General features: G+C 41.2%; 1 protein-coding gene across 1 annotated transcript in view; it reads right to left on the reverse strand.

The window, feature by feature from the left end:
* Itga2 (integrin subunit alpha 2) overlaps positions 1–13,567 on the reverse strand; it is an 85,144-nt gene that overhangs the window by 33,250 nt on the left and 38,327 nt on the right. The window contains exons 4-10 of the mRNA XM_051183080.1: positions 12,307–12,398; positions 10,121–10,235; positions 9,859–9,986; positions 6,525–6,673; positions 3,754–3,904; positions 3,397–3,562; positions 1,549–1,625 (exon numbers count right to left, since the gene is read on the reverse strand). Coding sequence (XP_051039037.1) covers positions 1,549–1,625; positions 3,397–3,562; positions 3,754–3,904; positions 6,525–6,673; positions 9,859–9,986; positions 10,121–10,235; positions 12,307–12,398 — 878 coding nt within the window. The remainder of the gene's footprint in view (positions 1–1,548; positions 1,626–3,396; positions 3,563–3,753; positions 3,905–6,524; positions 6,674–9,858; positions 9,987–10,120; positions 10,236–12,306; positions 12,399–13,567) is intronic.

Below are 13,567 nucleotides of genomic sequence, written 5' to 3' on the forward strand. Positions count from 1 at the left end.
TGATGGGTATGACATACACTAATGCAGTGGCAAGTGCTGGCCTCAGAAGAGGGAGGGGATACTGCTCTTGCTGAGCACGTCTTGGGAGTCCTGACCCACCGGTGGGATTTTCAGCTCTCATCTTAGTGTGCATGCGGCGTGTGCTGTATGTTTAGATGCATGAAGAGGCCAGGGGAGGACATCGGGTGCCTCATTCTGTCCCTCTCTGACTCGTTCCCTTGACACAGAGTGTCTCACTGAAGCCAAGATGGCAGCCAGCAAGTCCCGGCGGCTCTCCTGTCTCTGCACTCCCCACATTGCTAGCGTTACAAGCAGCCGCGTAGAATTGTGGGTGCTGGGATATGAACTTGGGTTCTTGTGCTTGTCCAACAAGCTCTTTTACCCACTGAGCTCTAGCCCTCACAGCCCTTCATCCTTTTCTTCAGTCCTTTCCAAATGTTCCGGCATCTATATCCCTGTATCCCACGAGTTTAATCATAGCACAGCCACAAAATTCACCTGTAGCCGCGACAGAATGTAGTGGATGAAAGCAAGCCCAAGTCAGGGGTGGGGAGGATCAGGCAGCTCAGGCTCCTCTGCATTGCTCAAACTCAAGTCAAATATCAGAGGCTACAAGTCATTAGGAGCACAAGGCTTGGTGCAAATGAAAGATGTTATTGTTAAGGGATTTTTATAGAAGGGGACGTGATGATGTGGGGTTGAAACTAACAAATAGGGGGAAATGTATCCCATTCTGCAGGAAAAATGTAAAACTTTTAGAATGCGCATATTATAAGTGCAGATTCTAAGCTGGGGCTCTATGAATGGGCTCCAGTGACTGGACAGTAACCCCATGGAACTGTGTGAAAATTTTCTGCAATATTGTATTTATTTACCCTTTTTCTATGGGAAAGATCTCTAACTTTTGTCAACTTCTCTTAAGGGTTATCGGATCAGGAATATGAATATCTTTTATTCCAGGTAGAGGATGTGCTGTTCTTGGTCCTTGGATCTGCTTATCACTCCCTGACTTCAAATTAATTCCTAAACATTTCCCAGAATCTTAAATCATTTTCTTTCCCATTCCCCTCCAATGTCCTGGCCAGAGTTCTGGTCCAGACCCGTGTTTCTGAGAACACTGGACGGAATCCCTGAGCTGCTACCAAGACAGTGGGTTCCAAGCCATCTCAGGCTTCAGGAATCCCCCATTTTCAACAACTCTCTGTCTCTGCTTTTAGAAAACGATACTATGGCAACGTAGACAGCAACTGCATCTGACGAAAGGGCTTGTTTCTCTGACAAAAGTTCTAGGTGGCTAACTGAGTCCCATGGAATTCTTATGAGGGGGAAGCCGGGAATTAGTATAGTGTCTTTGCCACAGGGAACTCAAAGCCTTTCTCATATCTTTATGTTTTCCTCTGACAGAGCAAAGGGAGAATTTAGCTACTGGGCCCAGGAATCTGAATCGTTGCTCAGAGCATGGCTCTTTTCCTACTATGTTTGAACTATTGTGTTTATGTGTGTCCTGGCAAGTGGCAGTTTTGGCTGAAACTTATCTGAAATACACACATTTTGAGGAGAGAAATCTGCGCTGAACCCTCCTTGTGCCATCTCCGTCTGGAAGTTGTCTCCTCCCTGAACGGTACCTGTAAAATGCCATTTTCAAAATTATATGATTATAAAGATTATCAATCAAAATTTCAACCATGGACACACATTTGCAAGCTTGTGCATTCGTGTTCTCTCTCTCTCTCTCTCTCTCTCTCTCTCTCTCTCTCTCTCTCTCTCTCTGTCTTATATCAATGTGCAGCTACAGCCTGGAGGATTGTTGAGTGAGGAAATCACTAAGAAAGTGTCCAAAGAAGTGTTCAAAGTTGGCTTTGAGCCCCATCAAGCAGTAATTTATTTAATGTAGCATTTATGCTGTTCCTGATATCCAATTAGTCTGAACAAAGAAAGAGGATTATTAGTTAAGGTGGGAACCAAGATCAGGGTATTCTTGTAAATTTCTCATTACTAGCTAAGAAACTATGTGTCTTTTGCTTTTAAATACGGGTACTCCTAATGCACAAATACTTCAGATGCATGGGAAGATTGGGTGGTGGCTTCATACCATAGACTGGGCTGAGGGAAACCTGTGTCAGCCATGGGAAACCAGGACTCAAGACCAAAGAGTTTACTAGCTGGGAAGTTTGCTTTCATTGCACTTAAGTATCTCTCCATGTCTAACACTGCAGAAATCTATTGGTAGGCATGTTCTTTTCAGCATGGTTGGAATGGTTGTGTTTCAATAATGCTCATGACAAGCAAGCCATATTTTTCCATGGGCACTTGAATAGAACAAACCTTACTACTGTGAAGGTCCTCTTGCATAGGAGGTGTAAAAATTAACACTTATTGCATAGAGACAGTTTCGGGGGGGAGAGAAATAGGTTTATATCCCTCAAATGTCATCAACAACAGAAAACGTCAAAAATCATTTCACATTAGCCTTAAATTACATTGCAATTACTCTTACTCATGGACCTCAAGCAAATTCACTCATACAGATAGATGCCTTAGTAGTATTGAATTATTGCAGGAGGCCTTTGTTTTGTTTTTTGTTTTTTGTTTTTTTTTTTTTGGTGATGATTTAAATAACTCAGAGATACCACACTTCTGCAATAAAATTTGGGGTGGGCTAGAAATTTCTAGTGTACCATCAGAAGATACCTATGCAGTACCTTCAAAGCCAGCTTCTAAGGTGGGGCCTGAGATGTAGGCACACAATTAACCATCAGCTTTATTGCTGAGTTATTTGTGTTAAGTTCCTACAACCAGGATTTGGGTCATGTGGTACTTATTTTTACCAACTGGATAGAATGTTCCAGTTCTCCTGATGGTCTGCCCCAAGGATGTTGCAAGGCCATGGAAGTGCTTCGGCCGAGCTTCAGTAAGGCAAGCCTTTCCCCCTAACTGAAACGCTGGAGATCATCACTGTGTTTTCATGATATATGTTTACTATAAACAAACTCAAGAATTTATAAAATTATATAACTAAAAAAACTATGATTACAATAGATGTTTCTAGGTTGTTCTCTCAAAAACTAGGGGAAAAAATGTCATCTTATCAACCATGTGTGAGCTTTGCACTGTAAGAGATTTCTGGAAAATTATACAGTTGTCGGTGTGTTGTCTTTTAGGCAAAACACAGAAGTGGTTGGATTTATATTTTCCTTCTGCTCACCAGTTTCCTTCATTTTTCTTGGAAATTGTGTATCCATGTGTTTTGTTCTATCTTTCCTCCTTGACCTATCTGAGTTATTTTTATGCATGGTCTGTAAGTTCATATTCACATAGCAAATACATTATATAAAAACAACAGATTCTCCAACAAAAAAAGTATTTGAAGGAAGAATTTGAGAAAGGCCTTTTTACCTTCGATGCTGAAAATGTGCTCTCCCAGTGTTCCAGCCTTTTCCAGAAGAGATGCTTCGTCGGCCACATTGAAAAAGTATCTCTCTGTTGGAGTACTCGCGATTGCTTTGATTTCTGTGATTAAATTTTTAGTATCAAGGGCATTTCTGTTTAAATACCCAAGAACCTTGAAATTAAAAAAAAAAAAAGAGAGTATGACAAAGGTCATTCTTCTACCTCAATGTCCCTATCTATTCATTTCAGTACATTTCTGATCACCACAGAGCTTCTGGCAAACATTTCCAGACCTGGAAAGCAGTGGCATACAGGACTGTGTACCTATCGACCACTAGATATGCCCAAACAAGAGCCACTTACTGCTATGCCGAACCTCAATATCTCATTTTCATTGCACTTCTGGATCTCCTCTTCCAGCATCAACCCATCATGGGATTCACCATCAGTCACAACTACCATGACTTTCGTAGCACCTGGGCGCCCACCAGAAGATGGTAAAAAAGCATGCTTTCTGTGGCAGATAAAAACCACTCATTATTAACAAAAGCTAACGTGTAGACCTATGTTTCGAAAGAGAAACAGAAAATTAGCGTCTTTAAGCCTATCCATCATGAACCATGCTGTGCTTTCCACGTCAATGTCCTTCTGTGTCAAAACCAGTATCATACTTAAGAACGTTCTTCTACTCGTAGTCTTCAGAAATATATGAAATATAATTTAATTGGTTTCACGATGTATGTGTGTGTCTGAGTTAGTTTTACATTGCAACAAAGCAACAAGAAACTCAGAAAGGAAAGAGTTTACTCAGTTTACGGGCTATGTCTGTCATCAATGGAAGCCAACGCAGAAACTGAGGCAGGAGCTTAAGCTAAATCTATGGAAGAGCAACAGCTCACCAGCTTGCCTCATATGGCTTCCTTGGTTACTTTTCTTATGCAGCCCAGGCCCACCTGCCTAGAAATAGCACAGCCCACAGTGGGCTGGACCCGCCTCCACACACACAACATCAATTATTAATCAAGAATATGCCATGTAGTCATGTCCATGGAAGGACAGTCTGATGGAGAGAATTCCTCAGTTGAGGTTTACCCTTCCCCTGTGTGTGTGTGTGTGTGTGTGTGTGTGTGTGTGTGTGTGTGTGTGTGGTATAGGGTCCATATACATAGGCACAGATACACATGCATTCATGTATACATGAGGGTCAGAGGTCAATATTAAGTGTCTGTTTCCTCAGCTTTCCACTTTAGTGTTTAAGACAAGGTCTCTCTAAACCTGGATTTCCGTGACTCGGCTGTCCCGGAAGGCCAGCAAGCTCTGGAGTTCCACCTGTTCCACCCCAGTTCTGGATGTACAGACAAATTCCACAGCATCTGTCTTTCCTGTGGGTTCTGGGGACCCAAAGTCAGGCCACTCCCTGGGCAACCTTCCAGCCCCTATTTTTATATTTACAGAATCAAATTCATTAATCCATTTTCTTATATTCCCTTTATATTTGATATAGTACTTACAAAAATGCATGATCTCTTTTTTAAAAACTCTAAAATTATCTTTAAAATCTCATGCACATGCTCAATCCTTTAATGCTTTCTTTTATATATATATATATACATACATACATACATACATATATATATATATATATATATATATATATACATATATATATTTTTTTTTGAGGCAGGGTCTGCCTTGTAGCACAGGCATAAACTAATATGCCCAGCCAGACTGAAAGTTTAATACAGCTAAAATCTATTTTGACCCAAGAAGCAAGGCATATCATTCAACTTTGTTTTCTTCTAGATAGCCAGCCAACTAACAAATATTTCTCTCTATCTATTAGACTCTCCTGTAACATTACTCTTAGGTAATGTCACCTACTTCATAGGAAAAACTATCAGGAAAAACTGGCTGTATAATGATGTCTGTGTCCTGTTCATCTCTTCTATCTTCATATTCATGTCTTCAGTGTTGACCAACCAACCATTCTACATATTTACCCATACTCTAAAGCCAATGTTTATGGAGCTGATAAATCACTTTGTTATGCAGAATATTTTATGTGCACTGTATTAAGAAACATAGAAATGTAGAAATATATTTCATATTTTTCAGCCAAGACACATTTTCGTTGTGGAATTCATATCCTTTGTGTAAAAAGGAGAGTTTACCCTTTGTGGGTACAGTACACATCAAAAGTGATTTGAGGATGGAACTGCCCCATTTAGTTTTGATTTCCTGCATTGATTGTCTGGGGTGATATTTTGTAATGGTAGGTGTTTGATGTAATTAAGTGTGTGGAAATGGGTTATTTACAGAAAGGATATCAGAATGCTCTCTCTCTCTCTCTGTGGTGTGTCTGTATGTATGTCTGTATCATGTCTGTGTATCTGTGCGTTTTAGAAGGTGTTGATTAGCATTTGTGTGGGTCCTGATTTTTGTTCATTGGGAAATTGTTGTGGTAGGGGGAAAATCTAGGACTTTAAAAAGGTAATAAAACCCAGACAAGCCACACCTCAACAAACAGTGATCATGCCCTATTTTGGAGAGGAAAGCTTGCCAGGTCCCCAGGTTCCTTCCTTGGGGATAGGCCCTAGCTACATTCTCTGCTGAAGACAGGAGTTCTGTAAGGTTATCTTGACAACATTCTTTTCCTTAGTCTGAATTACTGGACAGGAAGGGGCTCCCCACTTAATGATAGGTGACTCACATTTTATGGTCAGGCCCTCTAGAGACAGGAATGACAAAGCCAACCATATCTTTTCTTATGGACAGTATCTTTTGAGACATATGAAGAAACTCTTACCAGTTGATGAAAGCAGCAACTTCAGTACACACAGGGAGCAAATGAGGGGATAGGTCAAAGGGGGCACGAAGAGACAGACGTGCCAAACGTGGCGGTGGCCAGATACGTGTGTGTCAGGGGAAGTAGGAAGAGGAGAAATGACACTTAGCATCTGAGCAGTGAGGGAAAGGGAAGAGGCTGCTGTAGGACATAGCGAAATCTCTGAGATGGGATTTACTTCGGCTTTGGCTTTCCATTCCCACTCCTTCCCCTCCCCCCTCCGCTTTTTTTTTTTTTTTTTTTTACTTTTATATTGTCAAAGTGTTGGCCGGATAGTATCAAAACGTACCTTGCAAATTCAATTGCTTTGAAGGTATTTGTGAGGTCACCACCATGTTGGTAGGTCAGGGATGTGGCTTCAACCATTTTCTCTTTATTTTTGTAAGTGTTCAAGTCAAATACAACCCTTGGCTCGTTGGCATACTGAATTAATGCCACCTTCAAAAGAGACATTTATTCATTATTATTAACTTATGAACAACCTACATTTGGCCAATGTAATAAGAAACATGACGTTAGATGCGTAGTCTGATAGCTCAAAGGAACCAATTTCAGTTCTGTGCTTGAAGATAATCCTTCTTCCCGTGGAAGTATCTTTGTTAGAGGTCTTCAGTATGTAATAGGAGCATGACTGCCAAGCAAGATGACCTGTTACAACTTACAGACTTGGTTCAGAAACAACCATAGATACTTAAAGCACTTCATTAGTATATTCAATGCAAAAGAATATAGGGTCCAGCTCTCTGATACAAAGATTAAAATAGATACAAATAAATAAACTTTCTAATTATCAGTGGATACTAGCTTGAAAACAGCTGTAAGCAATTATAGACGAAGGCTAACACCTCATTAGTTGTGAGTAGTTTTGTAACAGAGACGGCGTTGAATTGAAGAAAAATCTCATGTATTCCTCTGCTGTGTGCTCAGTTTGACTAGTAGATTTTCCCTATTGTGGGATTGAGCGTTGTTGGAGCAAGGATGTTAGATAAGCATGTCGGGCAGGGAACCTCCAGCCTTCAGAGAAAAAAAATTGAAAGAACCTTATTTGAAAAAACCAAAACAAACAAATAAACAAACAAACAGAAAGATAAACTTCTGAACAATGTATCTGGGGGAAAGTTTCCAATCCTTTACATCAAGAAACTCATATCTTTCTATCACTATACTGAGCATTAAAAGAATTATCCCAGGCCAGGAGATGGAATTGTGTAAGCAGGAAATATGGATGTGTGGTAAGAGGTTCTCTGAAAGACTCAAGCCTCTCTGATGTAAGGTGGTAAGGAAGGATAGCTGATTCCAGTTTGTCATTTTGCCTGGGAGGTGGTATGACAGCCACTGGGAAGGCATGAGGAACATGGTGATCATCCTGTACATCTCCCTTTAAGATAAGTTGTGCAATTGATTAAAAAACAACAAAGGTTGTCAGCCAACTTCTATGACATAATCATAGACCCAAATGCAAAGTATGGCTTAAAGATAAGGTGCATATTAAATATGGGCCATTAAAGGAAACAGTGGATTGTGGTAGGAAGACACAGGAGAAAGTCACAAAGTCTGGAGACTATTAAATTGGCTGGGACAGGTAAGGTAACTGAGACAGAAAAGAAACAGATAAATTGGGAAACTTTCTTCTTAAGGAGATTTAAAAGTCTTGTTCTCCAGAAAGCAGTGTGATATGTGGTCTTCATTAACAGAATTTTCTATTAAAAATTCACAGTGGAATTTCCATGGTCTCTAAAGGCATTTTACCCACTCCTTTGGTATAGAAAATTAACATCAAAATTTTATATATATATATATATATATATATATATATGTATGTATGTATGTATGTATGTGTATATATACATACATATATATATTATATGACGTTGATATATATGTGGTTTTTCGAGACAGGTTTCTCTATGTGACAGCAGCCCTGGCTATCCTGGAACCGGTATTTTCGACCATGCTGATCTTGCTCACAGGGATACACTTGCCTCTCTGCCTCTGCCTCCCAAGTGCTGGGATTCAAGGCAGAGGCCACCACTGCCCACAACTTTTATAATATTTCTCAGGAAACTAGAAAAGTGAGTTTTCAGTAAAGATGACTGTGAAGTCTAGGGGAAACAGTCCCAACAATTGTTACTAGATGTGAGGCACTGTCCTGTCAGATGGCAGCTAGGGCCGCACACTGGGGAAGCAGTGAATGGTATCCTGGGGAGACCGCTGCTTCCGCCAGAAGGACCTATTTGTGGTAGATCCAGTCAGGAATTGAAAAAAGAAAAGAGGAGCATTGGTGAAAAAAAGAATCTCAAACTATCCAGGAACTACCACCCCCTCCTTCCCTTCCTACCCTGCTCTCCCCTCACCCCTGGGGCCTTGCTATATTGCCCAGGCCAGGCTCAGAATCCTGGTTTCCAGAAATGTTCTTGCCTTTGTCTACTTAGTAGTGTGGAATATAACTGTCACTTTAAAAAAAAAAAAAGATAGATACATGCTACTCAGTCTTGGGGAATCATGAAACTTTTATGCCCGCGCTTTGGGTGCCTACATCAAGAAGAAGATTGCATGGGACTGACCTAGGCACTCTGCGTGTATGATACAGTTGCATAGTTTGGTCCTCCTGTGGGACACATAACAGTGAGAACAGGGGCTGTCTCTGACTGCTTTACTGGCTTTTAGGACTCTACTCTTCATCCTGGGTCTCCTCGCCCAGCCTTAATACATGGGAGGTGCTTAGTGTTGCTGCAACCTCATACGCTATGCTTAATGATACTCATGTGAGACCTGCCCTTTCCTAAACAGAAAGGGAGGAGGAGTAGATGGGGGTGGTTGGGAATACGGGGGGAGGGGGCACGGAGGGGCCAGGAAGAGGGAGGGGAACTTGTAGTCTATATGTAAAATAAATAAATATAAAAACACAACAGAAAGGAGATATAATAACATCCAATTGAGACTTCTGAAAAAAATGGAAAATGATTTCAAATTATTGAAAATACTTTCTCTTATGCAAGCATCAGAGTTACTAGTTTATAAACAAAAAGCTATAAACTAATATCAGAACTATGCTTACTAGTTTTAAATTTCACAGAATTCAGATAACTCTTTATAAGCAAAGTGTAAACAAGAGGAATTCACTGTTGATCAAAATGGTTACAGGGGAAAATATTTAAAACACTTTATTTTGTAGTTATGTGTACATGTGTGTGCCTATATGAGTGCACGTGCACGATGTGTGTACAGATGCCCATAGAGGACACCAGACTTTAGATATCCTGGAACTGGAGTTGTAGGTTGGCAAGTGTTCTTAACCACTGAGCCATCTCTCTGTTTCCCTAGACGCATTATGAGTAAACTCACGGGTTAAAGAATTAAAATAAGCAGCTTTTAAAAGGGATGTAAACACTATACACCATTGTTTTGATGACTCTGTCAAAAATAAAACTAAAATCAACCACTCTGAACAAAGCCATAGACCAAATACTGACCTTAGAAGTATGTTTCAATTATTTTCCCCAGGTCACCATTAAATGCATTAAAATGGCCGTTTGACAAATGTAAAGTTTAAGACTCCACATCTAACCTCATTTTCCCCAAAGGAGATCCATAGGCTCATTTGTGATCTTTGGCGTTCTTACCTGTGTCTTTTTGGGTCCTATATCCAGACCTTGTACAAATTTCTCTAAGAAATTCTTCACTGCATCCCAGGGATAAATACTGTTGGATTCATCACACACAACTACAACATCTACGAGAGAAGGGCAAGCTACACAGGGAAAAAGATGAAAAATAACACAACCGCATCAGTTCCGGTCTTGCAGAGAGGTCGGGTTGCACCTGACACCCCTCCCTTCTAACCGTGAGGCATCGCTCAGGTCTCCAGCCACGCTCATTGCTTACCCTGAACTGCGGGCGAGAAGCTTCTGGAGGGCTGGAAGTTTGGACTGATGTCTGAACAAATCCCAGTGGCGTAATACTGGTTTCCACACTGATGTGCCCACAGGGGACCACAGGTCTTCAAAGAAAGGAGAAAATCATACACACACAGGAAACATAACTTTCCACCTCTTGTTCTATGGAATTAAGATGCCATATCTATTTTTCCTTCCCTGGATTATGAAGGCAAATTTTGAGTAAATCCCCTTTACTTTAAAATTAACACACGAATGGACACAAGTGGCGTAATGAACTGCTACGTTTTAACCTTGCTATAAACTGTTTCTTTACTTTGAGCTTCAAGGTCCCTAGCTGGCTGGTATTTATCTCCTTGCCTAAAGCACACACACGCTAACACCTACTAGCTCCATAAACACAACAACTCCGTCCTTTACAGAAGCCGTTCCGTGAATGTTGAGAACTGTGGATTAAACTGAATTAGTTAAAATGCACAGGACACATTAGACTCTCTAATATTGAATTTTCTAGAGGAAAAGAGAAAAATTCAGGAAGAGGTCAAGTCTAAAGGTACTAAAAGTTTCCTAAAGAATTTTACATTATGTAAAGCTGTGACCCATGCATAGAGCATTGAACTTATGGACAGTTAAGTTATTAAAACTGAATAGAAAAGTATGGACTTACGGGCAGTAACTGGCAAAACAAAAGGAATTTATTTGACCCAGTTAAACTGTTAGTGGCTGAATCCTAGCAGCTGTGCTCATATTTCATGCTCAGTGGGCAAGCATGGTTCCCCTCCCGTAAAAACTGGAACACTTTGACAATTAGGAAAAAGTCATTGTTGCTTCTGGCTAGTACACACACATATGCATGCACACTTATGCACACACGCACACATGCACCAAGCACACACACACACACACACACACACACACACACACGCACAGTAGATGACAATCATTCATGCCCATGTGTTCATCCCCAGTCATTTTATCACTTTGGCGGGTAATTCATGATGTATGCAAGAGTAGAAGTTCTTTTTCATAAGCAATGGAAAACAGAATTAAGAAGTCGAAGTGTGCCAATTGTTACTGCCAACACATTCTTGCTTTAAGCCCAGAACTTAAGGAGGTTCAGAAATATGTGACGGTTGCCAGTCTTCTGCACATAACTCTTATGAGGAGCTCAAGACGCTGACCTTTTGAATGTGTAAAGAAACTTGGGTCTCCTGGCTCCCTTACACTCACTAACAATTCACTTGGAGTTTGTTAAGATTTTATCTAGGATTAAGGTCTAAAGCTTTCAATGTACATCTACAATCTATAATTCTTAAGCTATTCTGATTTAGCCAACTGCAAAAATAAGCAAATCAACTCTATATAAAGATGTCAGAATACAACATAGCACAAGGATGCCTTGAAGCATTTACACACTGATTTGGCAATATGATAACCAGTAAAATGACAATATTGGCTATATTTTTTAAAAATCATGTTTTTTTTGTTTTTTTGGTTTTTTTTCCAGATTTTAGGTGAGCATCTCAATAACACAGACCATCTGGGCTTTTGAAGACAAAGTTTTCAGACCTTTCTAACTAGGATATTTTTATGTTAGCCAGAGGAAATTTCAACTATGATTTGTTTTTTGACTTTTTTGGGGGGGAGTTATATGATTTTTTTCTCTGCATTGTCAAATAGTTTTTAGCAATTTCCTATATTAAGTCAAAGCTCAGAAAGTCTTTTTTCTTTCAGAAATTTTCCTCTCCTAGCAGATACATGACAGGAGAGACAGCTCCTCACTCACTTTACATAGGAGCAGAGTAGCCAGCCCTTATAGCATCGATTAAAGACAGAAGCACTCCTTGGCTGCTGAATGGAAGGTGCCTGTGCATGCTCCTCCAGGAAACAGAAACAGGACCTGGGATTCTGATGGTATCCACACCTGCTCAGAAAACCTCCCAGACCATCAGTAGGCTTCCCATGTCACTCAAAGCATCCCATCGTTTGCTGAATCCTCAACAAGTCTCCACATTAGCACTGCTATGATTCCTTGGTTATCCAAGTAGCATCATTGATCCAAAAGCAAACTTGAACATTTAAACCCCCAGATTGAGTCTGCTAATAGGGTTGGCAGGATGACTCTGACCACAAATTCTCTGCAGAGGAAGGAGGATCTGAGAGGACAATACTCACTAGAAAGCCGCCGGTTCTCGAATTCCTGGTGAGGGTCAAACCCAGGCTCATGTTGGTTTTTATCTCCGTAACATTTGAGATGCTTGCTGAATCTTTTGGAGAGAAAGAGATGTTTCAAAGAATTAAATATCTATCATTCACGTATGGCTATAATAAGCCCAACAGGCAGGTTTGGGTATAGACAGCATAAGATATCCGGATACTAGCATCACATCATGGAGAGTGGGGCACGGTGTCTTCAGCTCACCGGTGTATGGGAAGCAGCTAGGCACCATCACTGCCAGGGCATTTAAATATGTGACTTTAAAAGGACAACATTTTCATCAAACAAACACACAGTGAGGGCACCATGTGTGTCTGTTTGTTTGCGACCTTGCCTCCTGCTTTTTTTCCCTTCTTCGGGACCGTTTGAATACTCTTAGTGAACACCACCTGATAGACGCTGGCTCAAAACACAATTAAAAAAAAAAATGAAAAGAAACCATGGGGCCAGCCAGGTAAAATAAGAAATGAATCTGTCTCTCCAAGCCATGACACCGATATGATTTGCATGCTCTCCATGCTCTCCAGTGCCAGGCAAACCATCTCGGCAACATTCTTTAGTCCCAGGCAGGGTGGCTTCCCTTGTTTCCCAGAGTGACTGCTCTTAGACTTGGCGCTACGTATGAAGCCTCCCTTCTAGCAGACTCAGGGAGAAGCTCACACACACACACACACACACACTCACACACACGCGCGCACACACACTCACACACTCACACACACTCACACACACACACTCACACGCACTCACACACACACACACTCACACGCACTCACACGCACTGTGGCGTCAATCACACTCTCCAGGCGCTGTTCCTCGGCGCTGACCAGGGTCACTGCAAGGCCTCCTCCCCGCCGCCTTTCTGTCTTAGAGGGGGAGGCCTTCTCCTCAGACGCATTCTCCCAGACACTGGTGACACCTCTCTGGCTAGATACACGCTGCACGGTCATTGGCCAACACCCACTTCATTCCTGCCGCCTCTCTGTCCTTTTCTGGAAAGAGTTCCTGGTCTTGCTGCCCCATAGAGCCATGTTCCCACCTCCCCTGTGCTACCTAATTTGTAGAAGTGGAGGCTGGCTATCAATCCTGCGCTTATTTCTTTATTCTTTTTCTTTTTCTTTTAACATCACAGCCCCACTGGACGTCTAAGTATTAGTTACTTATGTTTTGGTAGGGTATGATTTCTTTGATGCCTGGTGGTGGTGGTCCACGCCCAGC

This window comes from Phodopus roborovskii, unplaced genomic scaffold, assembly GCF_943737965.1.
Source record: "Phodopus roborovskii unplaced genomic scaffold, PHOROB, whole genome shotgun sequence".
NCBI lineage: Eukaryota > Metazoa > Chordata > Mammalia > Rodentia > Cricetidae > Phodopus > Phodopus roborovskii.